The sequence below is a fragment of the Eretmochelys imbricata genome, chromosome 2 (genome assembly GCF_965152235.1).
Source record: "Eretmochelys imbricata isolate rEreImb1 chromosome 2, rEreImb1.hap1, whole genome shotgun sequence".
Classification (NCBI taxonomy): Eukaryota; Metazoa; Chordata; order Testudines; family Cheloniidae; genus Eretmochelys; species Eretmochelys imbricata.
In genome coordinates, this window is record NC_135573.1 from 193,176,725 (window position 1) to 193,192,604 (window position 15,880).

The 15,880-nt window shown below is 38.0% G+C and overlaps 1 protein-coding gene across 3 annotated transcripts in view; it reads right to left on the reverse strand.

Annotated features, from left to right (window-relative positions):
- ANO10 (anoctamin 10) overlaps positions 1–15,880 on the reverse strand; it is a 286,449-nt gene that overhangs the window by 62,271 nt on the left and 208,298 nt on the right. For all 3 annotated transcript variants that reach the window (XM_077811221.1, XM_077811220.1, XM_077811222.1), the window contains one exon: positions 6,236–6,352. In XM_077811221.1, coding sequence (XP_077667347.1) covers positions 6,236–6,352 — 117 coding nt within the window. The remainder of the gene's footprint in view (positions 1–6,235; positions 6,353–15,880) is intronic.

Here is a 15,880-nt window from a genome sequence, read left to right on the forward strand (position 1 = left end):
ACCATCACAGAATCAGAAAACAATGCCATGACACCAGGGATTAGCAGAGGTAGTTTACATAGCGGGATGAGAAGTTTGAACTCCGCTGGGCTAATGTTATTCCCACTTTTTATAGCATGTCTCTTTTTCCAGGAATCCTGAGGCTTCCTGCTGCTCGTCCTCCTGCCGTTTCTGAAGAGTGAGAATGGGAAGAATGGAATGGAAGCCAGGGAAGCAGCACACAAAACAGGGAAGACAGGACATTTTGGAAAAAGTCAGGACAATACTGAAATTTTGATAAAAATCCAGGCTCACTCAAATTAAATGCCTATTAATAGTTGGGTGACAACAGTCACTTGAAATCAGAATTCTTGGTGCACTTTACGCCCATTTTTATGTGAAATGGAAGAGTTTACCCCCACTGTATTCAAGACAGTCAGAATATAATTGGGCAGCCCTGTGGATTCTGAACCTACGAAGTCTGCTGTAACTGCAGAGTGCTTAGGTTTAAGCATAATTTTAACCTAGCCTTACTCATTTTACTCCACATTTCCTTGTAGATATATTACCAGTGCTCTGGGATGTTTGGGGGATGCAGAGGAGATAGGCTTGACTTTTGTTGAATTCCATTCCTCGGATCTAGGTCAGAGGCTGAAAAGGGTAAGACTGAGGTTTCTTTGCAAGAATGGTTCGCTGCTGTCAATATGTGACATTAGGAACAAATTTAACTTTGGCTACAATGAGAAAAAGAAGCAATGGGTTGTTTAAAAAATAAAACTAAATTTTCCAGCAAGTCTTCCCTCCCACCCCAGTTAACAGCATGTAATTAATCACAATCACATAACATTCATACATATTTGTAATTGTATGCTTATGCAACCATTCCCACATTACAAATGTAAATTTACCTCCATATCACACAGACTCTGTGTCATCTCACTTTTTCAGTTGTTATCAGAAATAGAGAATCATGAAATTGACATTATAGAAAATGCTATAAAGGCTAATGAAGTTAACCCCACAATTCATTTTGGGCTCTCGTCCCACCCCCTTTCCACCATTTCTAATTTTAGGGTGGTTCCTCCAACACTTTTACATTGACAGGTTCAGAGGGATGCTCTCAAGAAGGGTCCATCTTTAGAGCATCAACAATGCTTTGGATTAAAGTATATTGGCAGAACTATGTGAGCAAGTTTGAACACTGCTTGTTTCTGCTATGACTGGTTGCAAATCTCTCACTTCCATGAGTGATAACATTTACTAAAAATATATGTAAAAAGAAATTATGTTATGAAAATCTAATATAGTTTATTAATAGTCTATCCCTTATGCTAACAAACACACACACAAACCTTATATTAAAGAATGTCCGGGGCAACAGATTACTCACTAGGGAGAAATTGTCTTTTCAAATTAAATTTAAACAGGTTTGGGCTCTTTCTTTAAAAAATCTGACAGATAAAAATGATTAATAACCTTTTTATTTGAACACCATGTGTGAGTTTGTGCTTTAATTACATAATCAACATTTGCCTATATCAGGAAACTAGATTTTTGGCAGAGTACTCCAATATCAGCGTGAATCTTTTCAGCATCTAAGATAATAATTCACCATAAGGAAATGCTCACTGAGACGCAACATCCCCCCACCCTTACTAATGTATGCAAATTTTATCTACATCAACTAACATGAGAGTTGGTACCGGTAATATACTGAGCTCAGATGACAGTTTTGAGCGATTGTTAGATTGATAAATAATTTGGCTGCAAAACAACATGGCAGTTTTCTAGGTTAAGAAAATATAATAGATACCAATATCAGGTGCTCAGTTTGCACAGCAAAACAAATGAAAGAGAAACAAACCAATGAGCAATTCTGCCCTCTCCCTATCCTTTCCTCCACTGTCTTTCACATTCTTCCCACCATCAACAACCCTCTACTTACTATCTGTACATAGTATAAGCAGGCAGCGCAGTGTGTTAACTGCAGCATTGTTGTTGAATGTGCCAGTTACATACATATGTCCAGTAAACACACACCTCCTGTGCTAATGGACATACCTGACATACTCTGATATTCTGTTGATTTCAGTGGAATAGAGCACAGACTATTTCATGATTCTGTTTAGTCCCAGTGTCATAGAGGCAGGAGAGTTTCTATTATCCTTTCAATACATTTATTATTAAAGGCACTTCTGTGTTTCCCTGTTATCTAATGAGGAGTCTTCAAAAGGAGAAACAAGTCAACAATGAAGCTGTTTTCACTGATTTTTCCCCAATCCATACTTTCTTGCAGTTTTATCCTTTTTTAAGATAATAGGTTGAAATTATGGCCACATAACAAAATAGATCACACCACCTCACGTCCCTCTTCCTCACTGCTGGATACCTTTGGAATACTATTTTCAGGAAGGAACATGGCACACTGATTGTGTAAAATCATTGTTAAAGAGGTAATCAGCCAGCAGATGGGTCTGATTACAGAAGAGCTGGAATCCTCCTCCACACCCAGACAACAAGCAATATACTTCGGAGTGATGTACACCTAGTATCTATTGTCTCTAGAGAATAGAAGTCCTAAAGCTATTCTCAATCAGGATCTTCTGCAAACATGGAAAAGCAGACCCTTCTTTTAGCATCTCTCATGTATTAAAATAAATGGGGGACAGGGAATTGTGACAGCAGTCAGAAGACGAATTTGGTATGCACTTATCACAAGAGTGGGGAGGAGGAAGCTTCCATGTGACATATAAGTCTAACACATTTCATTTTTTTTTTGCTTTTAAAAAAATTGTTTTTTTAGAGAAATCAATTTCAAATATCAAAACTAAAACGGGTTACATTACAAAGATGATGTTTATTGCCAGAAGGTTTACTTATGATTATCTTGACTATCTGAGGCTGAAAGAACTTGAAAATATGCTTTAAAAATAAATGCCTCAGTTGTCAGTGAATTATTTTGAAGTGCAGATATTTTGCCAGCTGACATCCAGAAAACCAAAGCTGTTTTAATGTGACATTAAAGAATAAAAGCAAGTCTCCACATGAGATCATTCCATTTCAGTACACTACTTAATACATGACATGTTCAAACTATGAAAGACATAACATGGAATCAGTCAAGGAAAATCTGAAAAGATGATCGTGGTTATCTGTGCATATAATTATAGGTATCCTAAAACTAAAAAGGACTTCTCTATCCTGTAAGAAGATGGAGAATGAAAAGAATTGGAGGGTTTTAGTTCCCACTGAAATGCAGAATGCCCATCTCTCAGTAGGATTAATAAAACAAACCCTGAAGACTTGGGGCTCAGGCACATATTATGGTAATTCATGCATAGATGTGAGGGTGAAAGTTTAAGTCTTAACGGCTGACAATATATTCATATTGAACCACACTCAGTAGATTTCAACCGGCATATTCTAATCAAAGGTGGTTTTATTCATTTGTGCTTAAGGTTTCAGTGGATGAACTAGTTTTGCCTGTCTACAAAATGAAAATAGAGAAAAGGAGCAACTAAAATAGAGCAGCAGTCCTGCTCTTTAAAATGTTAAGTAGAGGATACGTAAGACCACTGTCAACGCCTGGTAACTTCAGTGAACCCATTAGAGAACTACAAAACTAAATTGTAGAGCTTTAGATTCCATTTTAATTTAGATTTTATTTTTTATGCTTTTATTGTGGAAGACTGTCTTGACCTGGATAGGGACACACATCATATAAGACCATGTGTTTTTAATAGTGATGGCAATGTAATACTTGAGGAGTCAGTTTGGCTGAAATGAATATAACATTTTGCCAGATATCACAGAAGATTTTTTTTTGTTAAGGTGTATTCTCCAACTTCACTTGAAGATCACAGAGTATGGACGATTACTCACCTATAACTGATGTACTCTAAGTATATTGCCTCTGCAAATCAGTAGTGACCATTGGGACAATGTGAACACTAATGTTGTGTTGATATGAACATTTGATGCTGCTTCCCCAGTACACTCCAGTTCATTTCCACTGTATAAAATACCATCTAAGGACTTTGAAGTGGCAGCGAAGAAAGATGAGAGAGTGTGAATGTGTTAAGAACTATGGGTGAATGGGACTTCAACTCTGAAACTTTGGGGGTTTTCCCAACATTGGGTTTGGGTATATTTTTGCAAAGTTTATGCTTGTTTTGTGCTTGTTTCTGTGAAAAATTATCACATTCATGCACAATCACAGTCCAATCAATATATGGGACAGACAACACAGGGTTAAGTGTGGGTTTTGTTTGTCTCACTTAGTTTTATTAAAATCCTACTCTTAGTCTGACAGAAGATGAGGAATGAAATCCTGGACCCAGTAAGTCAATGGTAAAACTCTCATTTGACTTTAATGGGCCATGATTTCACCCAAGATTTCTAAGACAAGCCAAAAACTAACAAATGAAAGCCCACCACCACAATTAAAATACTCACATGAAAAACCTAAAATTCATCATAATTCACATGCAACTTTCTGGTGACTGAGGACACAGCGGTCCCAAATACCTATTTTTATGGATAATTGGCCTTTGAAATACTTTTTTACGTATTGGCGATTATGAAGGTTAAGATGGAAATCCTCATGTTCATAAATAAAGCAAAGAAATAAAAAAAGGGTTATTTTCATAAATGATTTCATGCAACATTAGTTTAATTCAGTGTAGACAGACAGCTATATGCATAATGCTTATTGTAATCAGCTACTGCATATACTTCACATTTTAGCTTACAATATTACAAAATTACATTATTTGCTAATCTTTACCTGGAATTCTGCTTTCTGTAACTGGATCATTCAGCTAAATATCCTCAAAGTCAAATATTTTTCAGAACCTACAGAGGTCCACCCAGTTCCTCCCCCACATAGCTATTCTTCTTTCCACTAGGTCACGGATTTTCCCTTATGATCTATTTTCTTTGTAGAGGGTAGCCATACAGGCATGTTCTACCTGAGAGATCTCTTCCCACCGCTTGAGGTTACCACATACTAGTTACTTTCAGTTATGGCTTCCACTAACTGTCCCTTGTATGCATTTGCCTCTATAGATTCTGCAGTACAAAAATATAGCTCATTGTTTTCCTAAGGGATACATGTTACTTGCAGTGGGGGAGGTTTAGGTTGGATATTAGGAAAAACTTTTTCACTAGGAGGGTGGTGAAACACTGGAATGCGTTACCTAGGGAGGTGGTGGAATCTCCTTCCTTAGAAGTTTTTAAGGTCAGGCTTGACAAAGCCCTGGCTGGGATGATTTAGTTGGGGATTGGTCCTGCTTTGAGCAGGGGGTTGGACTAGATGATCTCCTGAGGTCCCTTTCAACCCTAATATTCTATGATTCTATGATACATACAGCTGAAATGTAAATTATACATATATATATAAAAATAATAATGCTAAAACTGTGGTAATAAAATGTAATCTAGTTTACCTTTTTCACATAATGTCCATATAATTCTTTGGTAACCTTCCCCCAAAACAAATATTGAAATGATTATTTAAAAAAATCCATGCCAAGAGTGCTTACAGTAACAATATTCCTCCATACAGTGGCCAACTACAATTTACACGTGATGCCAGTACAGTGAACACCATTTCTTATAGAGAGCTTTTCATCCATAGATTTCAAAGCTCTTTACAAAGGAAAATAAGTATCATCATAAATAAGAGAGTGGGTTTTTTTAAAATGAAAGATACCTGACCCAATCTGGCAAATTCAACGCAAATTCATGAGACACTGTCAGGTTAAAAATGTTGATCTCTGTGTTACTAAACAATAACTGAAATTATTAGAATTTAAAGTACTTTTTAAAATTTAATTTACTTTTCAGAATTAATGCTGTTTACTTTTTGCTTTCCAATCAATGTGAACAATTAAAATATACTAATCACTTTCATATTTATTGATAGGCATTTTCTTCTGTTTCTGTTAAACACTGCTTTATTTTGGTTGCAAACAATACAGAAGGATAGTTAAACTCCAAACAAAAATTATTTAATTGGAATGATCAATGACTAAATCACTGAAAGCTTTTGCATCAATAATAGAGTTTTTTAAAAACAATTTTTAAATTATTTTACATTTTAGATTGATACTATGTATGTCCCTTAAAGATGCTAATATCGAATGCCATGCAACTGAAATAGAGGATAGTACTGACAATTTCCATTTCCTTAATTTACCTTTGCTTTTGGTCCCCCAAACTAGTACATTTGTTTCCCCAAGTCAGTTGCCCATACCTGCTGTTTGAGAGCTTCTAGAGATTCAAATTCCAACCTGGCCAGTTTTATCTGGATATCCCGTGGTTTATCAGGAATCACAAACGCCATGACAAACTTCAATGCCAGTAGAATATGCTGGGGGAAAAAACAAATTCAGTACTCTATTATATAGTTTATGGCAAGTAAAGAAGAATAATACAAAAGCATTCTGCAAATTTTAATTCCAGGATGCCTAAAAATTATTTATTGTTAATTATGTGAGAAATAGTGATGGCATACTATGCCACGATTACTCCTGACTTTTCCAGCTCAACAATTATTTATACTTTGCAAATAAACACATATTTCTATTAGGTTTGTTTTTATTATAATCTTATATTTTCACTATGTACTGTATAATTCTTCTTTATTTATACATTTGTGATTCCTGATAAAAATCAAACTATTCAGGTTGATACTGACCTTGTTGGAATTTGAATCTAGGATAAGAACTGTAGTACATAGTGAAAGCATAAGATGTATATGTCACAATAGATTTACATGACATAATACAATGGTAAAATGTGCCAAACAAAAATAAATAACAGTCCTGTCCCAGAAAGAGTATAATCTAAAAGTCCTTGTGGGTGGACTACAAAACAATACAACACAACAGGAGTCTGGATTTTACAGCTGGAATGATACACAGAAGCGGTGAACTGGCCAATATTAATTGAGAGGATATTCTAAATATAAGGAGTGGAAGGAATAGGCCAAATTAGCCATAATTATATAGCAAAGGATTATAGATTATAATTATAAGGATTATATTATATTTAACCCAACAAAGACCAGAAAATTCAAAGTTAAATTTAATCCTTGTTCATCACTCTTTATATTTGACCTAAAGATGCAGCACACCCATTAACGCTTGTTCAAAACAAGTCCCAAGTTTTCAAGACAGATGTTTATTTTTTTGGGGGGGCACACAGATGTTTGCACGAGCATCTAAGCTAGAGCCCCTCAAAATTTACCCTACTGAGGACTGGACTGGCAACTTGCCATGAGTCTGATGGCAGAAACTTAGCCTTGATTCAGAAAAGCATCTCTATACAGGGAAACTTAACTTTAAACACATGCTTAAGTCCCACTGACATCAATGGTACTTATACGCATGCTTTATATGGTATTTATATACATGTATGCCCAACTTTTTTCCTGAATCAGTGCTCTAACTGTCATAAAATGGAAAAGAGCACTGACTCATTTTTCTGAGAATACAAGTCCAAGAATTAAATGTTCCATCTTGATGCAGTTGGCTGCACAACACAAAACGCTAAGCATCAAGAGTAAAGATGTGGGATGGGAAGAGCTAGAAATAAATCACCTGGTATAATGCAATGGAGGTAAAGGACAGTGGAGAAATGGAAAGAAATACAAACCCACACAATGGTCATGTGGACTATGCAGCAATAAACATACTTTAACTATAAACAGGCGAATACTGATAGAAAAAAGAAGAGGTAATGGTAATGATTAAGACAATACCAAAAGTTAAAAATGAGCCACATACAAATTATACAAAATCAAATACAGAAAAAGAGTGAATACATTTAGGGAATGAAACTTACAGTCTAAGAAATAATAATTAATCCAAAGAGGATAAAGAAAGGCTGAAATAGAATTTAATGTAAATACAACATTTATTAAAAACTGTACATACAAAGTTAGAGATTAAAGAAGGAGTCAGCACATCAGCTAAGACATGGCAAAGAAAATATTTATTTATTTCGACTTGTGCAATCCCATTATCCTTGACAGTAAACACAAGCAATTCAATCCTTAATACCACATTACAAAAAAATTCTACTTTGACATCATGTCAACACTGAAACACTCCCTAAAGGCACAAAATTTTCCCCTTTTCCCACTCAACATGGCAGAATCTATTCCTGAGAAAGCCTAAGTAAACACATAGGTCTGCTGACAGAGGAGGTACATATTGCTAAAAATATCATTTTTTCCCCTAACAAGTTTACAAAGAAGAATGAGGGACAATGCCTTCCATGGAAAGATGAAATACTGAAGGAGGATAGGATCAGCTAGAACAAGAATTACGAGAGACAATACTCTAGAGCGGGATAAAATCCATCCCAGTACTCAGATGTGACAAGAGATACATGGGGAACATTCAACTCATATCTAAAACCATTTTTTTGGATACAGGAGAGTTACCAAGGAAGATGCAGACTTAAAATCTTAATAGCAGCAATAGGAAACACACTTGAAAAAAAACAGGGATCAAACATAATACAGTAAAAGCTGTGTTCTCCAGCCCTGTACCAACCGGAAAGCTCCATAAACCGGCATTTCTAATCTTCATAGAAAGTCCGGTTTACAGTGCAGTTGGCACGGGGCCGGAAGGCTCCTTATCGGACTCCGCATGGCTCCCCAGAAGCAGTGACATGTTCCTGTTACTCCTAGGTGGAGGAACGGCCAGGAGGGGTTCAGAGTGCGGGCAGGGGTGTGGGGCACAGGCTCTGGGAGGGACTTTGGGTGTGGGAGGGGGCTCGGGGCAGGGGCTTGGGGTGTGGCAGGTGACTCTGTGCGCTGCCTCCGCCTGAAGGTGCTGCCCCCCGCAGCTTCCGTTGGCCACAGTTCCTGGCCAATGCGAGCTGCAGAATCAGCGCTTGGGGTCGGGCAGGGGCAGTGCAGAGAGCTGCCTGCTGTGCCTCTGCCTAGGAGCAGCAGGGACAGTTCGCCGCTTGCAGGGAGACACCGGAGGTGAGGGCCCCCTGGATTCAGCACCCAAAACCCCTCCCGTGCCCCAACCCCCTGCTCAAGCCCCCTTCCACACCCTAACTCCCTCCCAGAGCCCGCATCCCGCACCCCCTCCCGCATCCAAACTCCCTCCCTCTTAGTTAACCGGAATTTTTCACTTACCGGCACCCCCCATTTCCCCAACATGCCGGGAAAAAAGCTTTTACTGTATGTAATCAATTAGCTAACAGCACTGGGCTAAATTTTGTTCTCAGTTATACTGGTGTAACATGGAGAAATTGAGTGCAAAGTTACAAAGATCATACCTAAATGTGACCACCATATTTTTAAATACAAAAAAATGTATCAGCAGATGAATCCTTTAATAAATGTAAATGGGTTTATAGTCTAAAAATTTCACAAATGCATTTTTACAAGGACCTTTAGAATTCATACCTGAGGAAAAAGGTTATTCCTCAAAACTGGAAGACTAAGTACTACTAACTAATGTATTATCTATTTTAAATTATATAATATAAAACATATGAACTTGATAGGATAGTATGCATAGCAGTTTCTGTTTAGATAGTGTGTCTTTTTTTCATTTATAGATCATGGATGACCATTGAGATCATCTAGTCTGACCTCCTGTATAACATAGGGCACAGAATTTAGTAGCATTTAGTAGTAATTTAGTAGAATTTCCTCTTAAAAACAAACAAACGAACAAAAATAGTGACAGTCCAGAGAATAAGATTATTATATCAGTTTCCCAACCTGAGGAAATGAGACACCCCGGAAGGCTACTTTTTTTGAGGGTGCAGGAGATTGGGGTAGAGGAAAGTAGTGGAAGATGAAAAGCTCCACAGCCATGGATTTTCTGCCACTACCACTCCACACATGGTCTAACCAACCTGCTTCCAAAGCTACAGATAAAGCAGCAGGAGGTTCCTTCAATTTACGTGTACAGCTGCAGGTTCATGGCACTTACGCAGCCAGGCCCAAACTACCAGAGGATGTTCCACACCATGAGCAGCAAGTAGTCATAGATTCACAGACTTTAAGGACAGAAAGGATGTCTATAAACATCTAGTCAGACATCCTGCATAACATAGGCCAAAACCTACTCACCAGTAATTTCTGTATCAAACCCATAATGTCTCTTCGAGCTATAGTATATCTTTTAAAAATAAATTCAATCTTGATTTAAAGACTTGAAGTGATGAAGACTCCATCACATCCCTATGTAAGTTGTTCCAATTGTCAATTACCCTCACTATTAAAAAACTGTACCTTATTTCTAGTCTGAATTTGTCTGGCTTCATCTTCCAGTCACTGGATAACATCTTTTCCAGCTAGATCAACGAACCGGCTCCTACCAGAAATTTCTTCTCTAGGTAAGTATTTATAGACCATAATCAAGTTATCTCTTAACCTTCTCCTGGATAAACTAAATAGATTGGGCTTCATTAGTCTTTCACTATAAGGCATTTTTCCAAAACTTGACTAATTCTTTTGGCTCTTTTCTGAACCACTTCAAGTTTGTCAACATCCTTTTTGAAGCGTGAGCATCAGAACAGGACACAATATTCCAGCAATGGGCTCACTAATGCCACATGCACAGGTAATCTCTACTTCCACTCAATATTCTCCTGCTTATACATCCAAGGACCGTATTCACCCTCTTAGCTACTGCATAACACCAAGCGCTCATGATTAACTGGTTATTTACCATGAGTCCTAAGTCCTATTCAGAGTCACTGCTGTCCAAGAGACAGTCCCCCCATCTTATAAGTGGGACTTATATTTTTTGCTCTTAGATGTATGACTTCACATTTGGATGTGTTAAAATGCATGTTTTTCATGTGTTTTGGTTTCGGGGGGACGTGGGACAGAAAAGTGGGAGCAACCTAGGAGGCAAAAGGGTGAACAAGAAAAAAAGAGAAAGAGAAGGTTATCAGAAAAAGAACTCATGGAGCTAGGGGACATTGATGAATGCGGGCAGGGGATTTATTTGCAAGAATTACAATTTCAGTAAAAAAGTTTGGGCACCAGCAGGGCTAACCTTTGGGTGCCTGAATCCAATTGCTGTAAACTCCTAGCCATTTCCTTGTGAAAATAGCCTTGAAAATCTAAACCACCAGCAGCTAACTACACTTCCACAGCAGGAAGCTGAGACGTAATCTAAATTTCCTCTCTTAGAGTCTGCTCACTTTTTATGTAAATATGTAAATTAAGTTTGAGGGGTCGCCAAAGACTAATCTCATAGCGATTTGATGAGGGAGGATAGGAATTGATTAGTGGGCTTTATAGACTCAGACTTTAAGGTCAGAAGGGACCATCATCTAGTCTGACCTCCTATACATTGCAGGTCACAGAACCTCACCCACCTACTCCACGCTTACTCCCTAACCTCTGTCTGAGTTACTGAAGTCCTCAAATCATAGTTTAAAGACTTCAAGTTACAGAGAAGTCACTATTTACACTAGTTTAATCCTGAAAGTGACCCATGTCCCATGCTGCAGAGGAAAGCGAAACCCCCCCAGGGTCTCTGCCAATTTGATCCAGGGGGGGAATTTCTTCTTGACCCCAAATATGGAGTTCAGTTAGACCCTGAGCATGTGGGCAAGACCCACCAGCCAGACACCTAGGAAAGAATTCTCTGTAGTAACTCAGAGCCTTCCCCATCTAGTATCCCGTGTCCTGCCATTGAGGACTTTTGCTACTGGCAGTCGCTGGTGGGCCACATGCCATTATAGGGAGTCCCATCATACCATCCTCTCCATAAACTTACCATATTCAGCCTTGAAGCCACTTAGGGCTTTTGTCTCCACTGATCCCCTTTTTTATTTTGGTTTGGGTTTGTTTGTTTTTCTAGGGAGTGGGGGAGTGGTGAGAACAGATTGGAAGAGGGCAAAAAAAATGTTTGCAGACCTGCTCAAAAATTCTAAACCCAGCTCTGAAAACCACTAAGTAATTTTGTTATTTACTTTTAACATTTGAACAGTTAGATTTTTGTACCAGCCAAAAAACCCCTGTAAACAAAACTCTAATTTATCAAGAGCTCAGTCTCCATGCTTACTCCATTCATGACCTCTTAGAAACAGGAAGTTTTATTGTTTGTAAACTGTGTAGAATTAAGTGAGAGGTATTTATCATGTGGGTTACTGTCCTTTAAAAGTTTGTGAGCTTAGTTAAAATGTCTTGGACTTTAAGATGGTAAAGCCATTCCACCCTACAGAACCTAGTGAAAATGTTTTAAAACATTAAGGACTACCAAAAACAATTTTAGGAGCCACAGCTCCACTTATAACACCTTTCCCAAAATGAATCCACATTGGTTACTGTTAAACCTACTTATTCCTCCTACTGCATTCTCCCCACTTCCTAACATGCAATTCACAAACAACATTATTAAAAAATATGGGAAAATATCTGAGAAATCTAATCAAAATCCACCAATGTGGGTGGGTTAGAGCCAAGAGAACATTTTAAAAGAAATTGTATCTAATTTCAAAATCTAACCCTTGAATAGAGCTGCAGTTGACTCAGGAAGACCAAAGAACTGTTCTAGAAATTTTCAGAAGAGTAAAAAGAAATAGGATGCAGTATTCATTTTATAGTCCATCTTCATTTTAGTATTCCTTAAACAAAGCTAGTATAATTTTACAAAGCTGACTCAAATACATCCACTGTCAGAAAAACTGTCCCAAGCATAGGCTAATAGGTCACAGATATAACACAGCAAAACCCTTCTTAGCAATTTACAATGATAAAATTAAAACAAATAAGGGATCTGAATCTATCACAAATAACAAAACAAAACAAAAAAAGAGAAAATGTATACTCTGATGAAAATCTGCTGCAGAAATAGGCAGAGTTGTAGTAACCTCTTTAAAGCATTTATTTAAGTAGCTTCCTAATAATCAAAATTGTTTACAAATAAAAAAATTACAAAACCAAACTGTTATTTTAAAATGAAACTATTAAAATAAGTTGTTGTTTTCAAAAACATATCCCACAAAATGATTACAGGGTGAGTGTGTCTTTGTATGAAAAAAACAGGATAATAGTAACACAAGCTGTATGCTCCCTAGTGCCAACAGTGAAGTACTCTCCTACTCTGCAATCTGCCAAGCGGGTGAGGAGAGAAATGTCAATATGTCTCTCACCCTTGATAATTGCAGCACTATCAAACTCTTTGTGGTCTTGTGCCAGGTGCTCAGAGAGCTAACGGAACTGTTCTATTCTACAAAATCTAGTGGCATAAGCTACAAAGGCAGCTGTGTTTTGCAGCAGTGTATCCCCAACCTTGTTTCTTCTGAAACAGGAAATGCAAATTAGGGCTGAATTCTTGGCATTTTAAACAGCTAATTTGATTTCTACAGTGGTATGACTGCAGTAATGCTGTGTTCCCATCAGAGTCTAGCCACCATTGAACAAAGAAATATATGCAAAAGCAGCCTTTTCTGATAAACAGACAGATTACATGACAAATCCCAATCTGGAAAGAGTTTAATGAAGTTTTACATCAAACATTTGTCCCAGAATGTACCTGTTTATTAATAAATTCCATTAAAATCAGAAATCCAGTAGTCTAGACCTGCAGAACTATTATGTGTGATAGAAGAAGGCATTCATTGGTTATTCATTAACTGGGAACCCTACACAAGATTCCCCCTCTAAGGTTAGGTGACTTCAAGGTATTTCTCCCCTGCATGTTCAATACTGCGGTATACAGAACATCTTTGGGAGTGTTAATGAATGCACCAGAATATGATCATTTTACTGTCAAAGTGCAGAATATGTGGTAAATATAAGGAAGTCATGTGATCTCCTACTGTTGCTGTGTTAAACTCAACTAAAATCAGGGCTAAGAACTGATACAGATCAGAGATAAATTAATCTCTTTCTAAGGAGTACTTGTGGCACCTTAGAGACTAACCAATTTATTTGAGCATAAGCTTTCGTGAGCTACAGCTCACTTCCGATGAAGTGAGCTGTAGCTCACGAAAGCTTATGCTCAAATAAATTGGTTAGTCTCTAAGGTGCCACAAATACTCCTTTTCTTTTTGCGAATACAGACTAACACGGCTGTTACTCTGAAACCTAATCTCTTTCTGTGGCTTTAAAAATCTGATGACTGGGCTCCAAGTTCTCTTAACTATACTAGATAAGGCTGATACTTTGAAATGTTACTAAAAAGTTTAAAATAATAAAAAAAAGTATTTGTGCTTAAAAAAGGAAATTCAGTTAAAGGTACAATACAAGCAAAGATTTAACTTACAAATGCCAGAAACTGGATTACATTTAATTGCTTGAGTAGACAGCAATAAAAGAAATTTATTAGAAAACATTTTTTGTAACGCATAAAAAGAAAGCATGACTAAACTTTTCTTCCTGTTTTTAAACTAAACTACATTAATTAAAGAGTTTTGCTAATTGAGTAGAATTATCACAGCTGAAGGACTCTAATAATAGGGGACCGTCTTCCATTTCAGTGATAAACGCTTCTTTTAAAACCTCACATCCCCTTACATTATTAGAGAATCTTTTTACAAAATGTGAACTGAATCTTCTTTGGTAAAACTGCATGTTCCTCCTTTCAGAACTTGCAGCTTATGCAGGAGAAGTTACTTGCCCAATGCAGTAACTGTAGTTCTTTGAGATGTGTTCCCCTATGGTGCTCCACTTCAGGTGTGCATGGGCGCCAGGCGCCTTTGATCAGAGATTTTTGGTAGAAGGGCCTGTGCATTTGTTCTATACAACTAGTGTCCTGCACCAAAGCTATATAGGGCTGCATGAGCATACCAATCTCAGTTCCTTCTCTACTGCAAAGTCCCATAAAGGAAACTCTAAAGCAGAGGGGAAGGAGGGCGGGTAGAGAAACACCCATAGGTGGACACATCTCAATGAGCTAGTTATTGCACAGAGTGAGTAAGTTCTCCTCCTTCTTCAAGCAGTGACCCTAGGGGTGCTCCACTTCAGGTGACTACTGAGCAGTACCCTCATCAGGGGGAAGGGGGGTTGGAATTGAGTCTAATACTTTAGATCAGCGGTTCTCAAACTGTGGGTTGGGACCCCAAAGTGGGTCGTGACTCCATTTTAATGGGGTTGCCAGGGCTGGCATTAGACTTTCTGGGGCTTGGGGCTGAAGCTGAAGCCCCACCCAAAGTCCTTGGGCTTCAGACCTGGGTGGGAGGGATCAGGTTACAGGCCCCCTACCTGGGGCGGAATCCCTTGGGCTTGGGTTTTGGCCCCCCCACACACCCAGGGCAGCGGGACTCGGGCGGGCTCAGGTTTCGGTCTCCTCTCCTGGGATCAGGTAGTAATTTTTGTTGTCAGAAGGGAGTTGCGGTGCAATGAAGTTTGAGAACTCCTGCTTTAGATAATACTGCAGAGCCAAACACAGCATCCAAAGCTGTATTATGGATTACTGCAAAATGCTTTGAAAAAGTGTGTATAGAGATCCAAGCTGCAGCTCTACAGATCTCAGTGATGGAAAAATTCTTGAGAAAAGCCACTGAGGTAGAGACAAACCTTGTGGAATGGGATAATATCCTAGGAGGAGTTTGAATATCATTAGATGCATAACAAGAAACGACACATCCTGATATCCACCTATAGAGTATTTGGTTGGAAATTGTATATCTCTTACATCTGTCAGCAATTGATACTAACAGTCTGCGAGATTTTCTAAATGAATTAAGTTATGCCTAGGTAAAAGGCTAATACAATGTTGACACTGAGTGTGTGCAATGCAGCATCCTCCTTAGTCAAATGTGGATTACGGAAGAAAACTGGGAAGTTAATGACCTGGGTAATCTGAAATTCAGTTGAAACCTTAGGTAAGAATTTGGGGTGTGGTAGTAATAAAACATTATCTTTGAAAAATATCATGAAGGGAACATGTGCCTTAAAGGT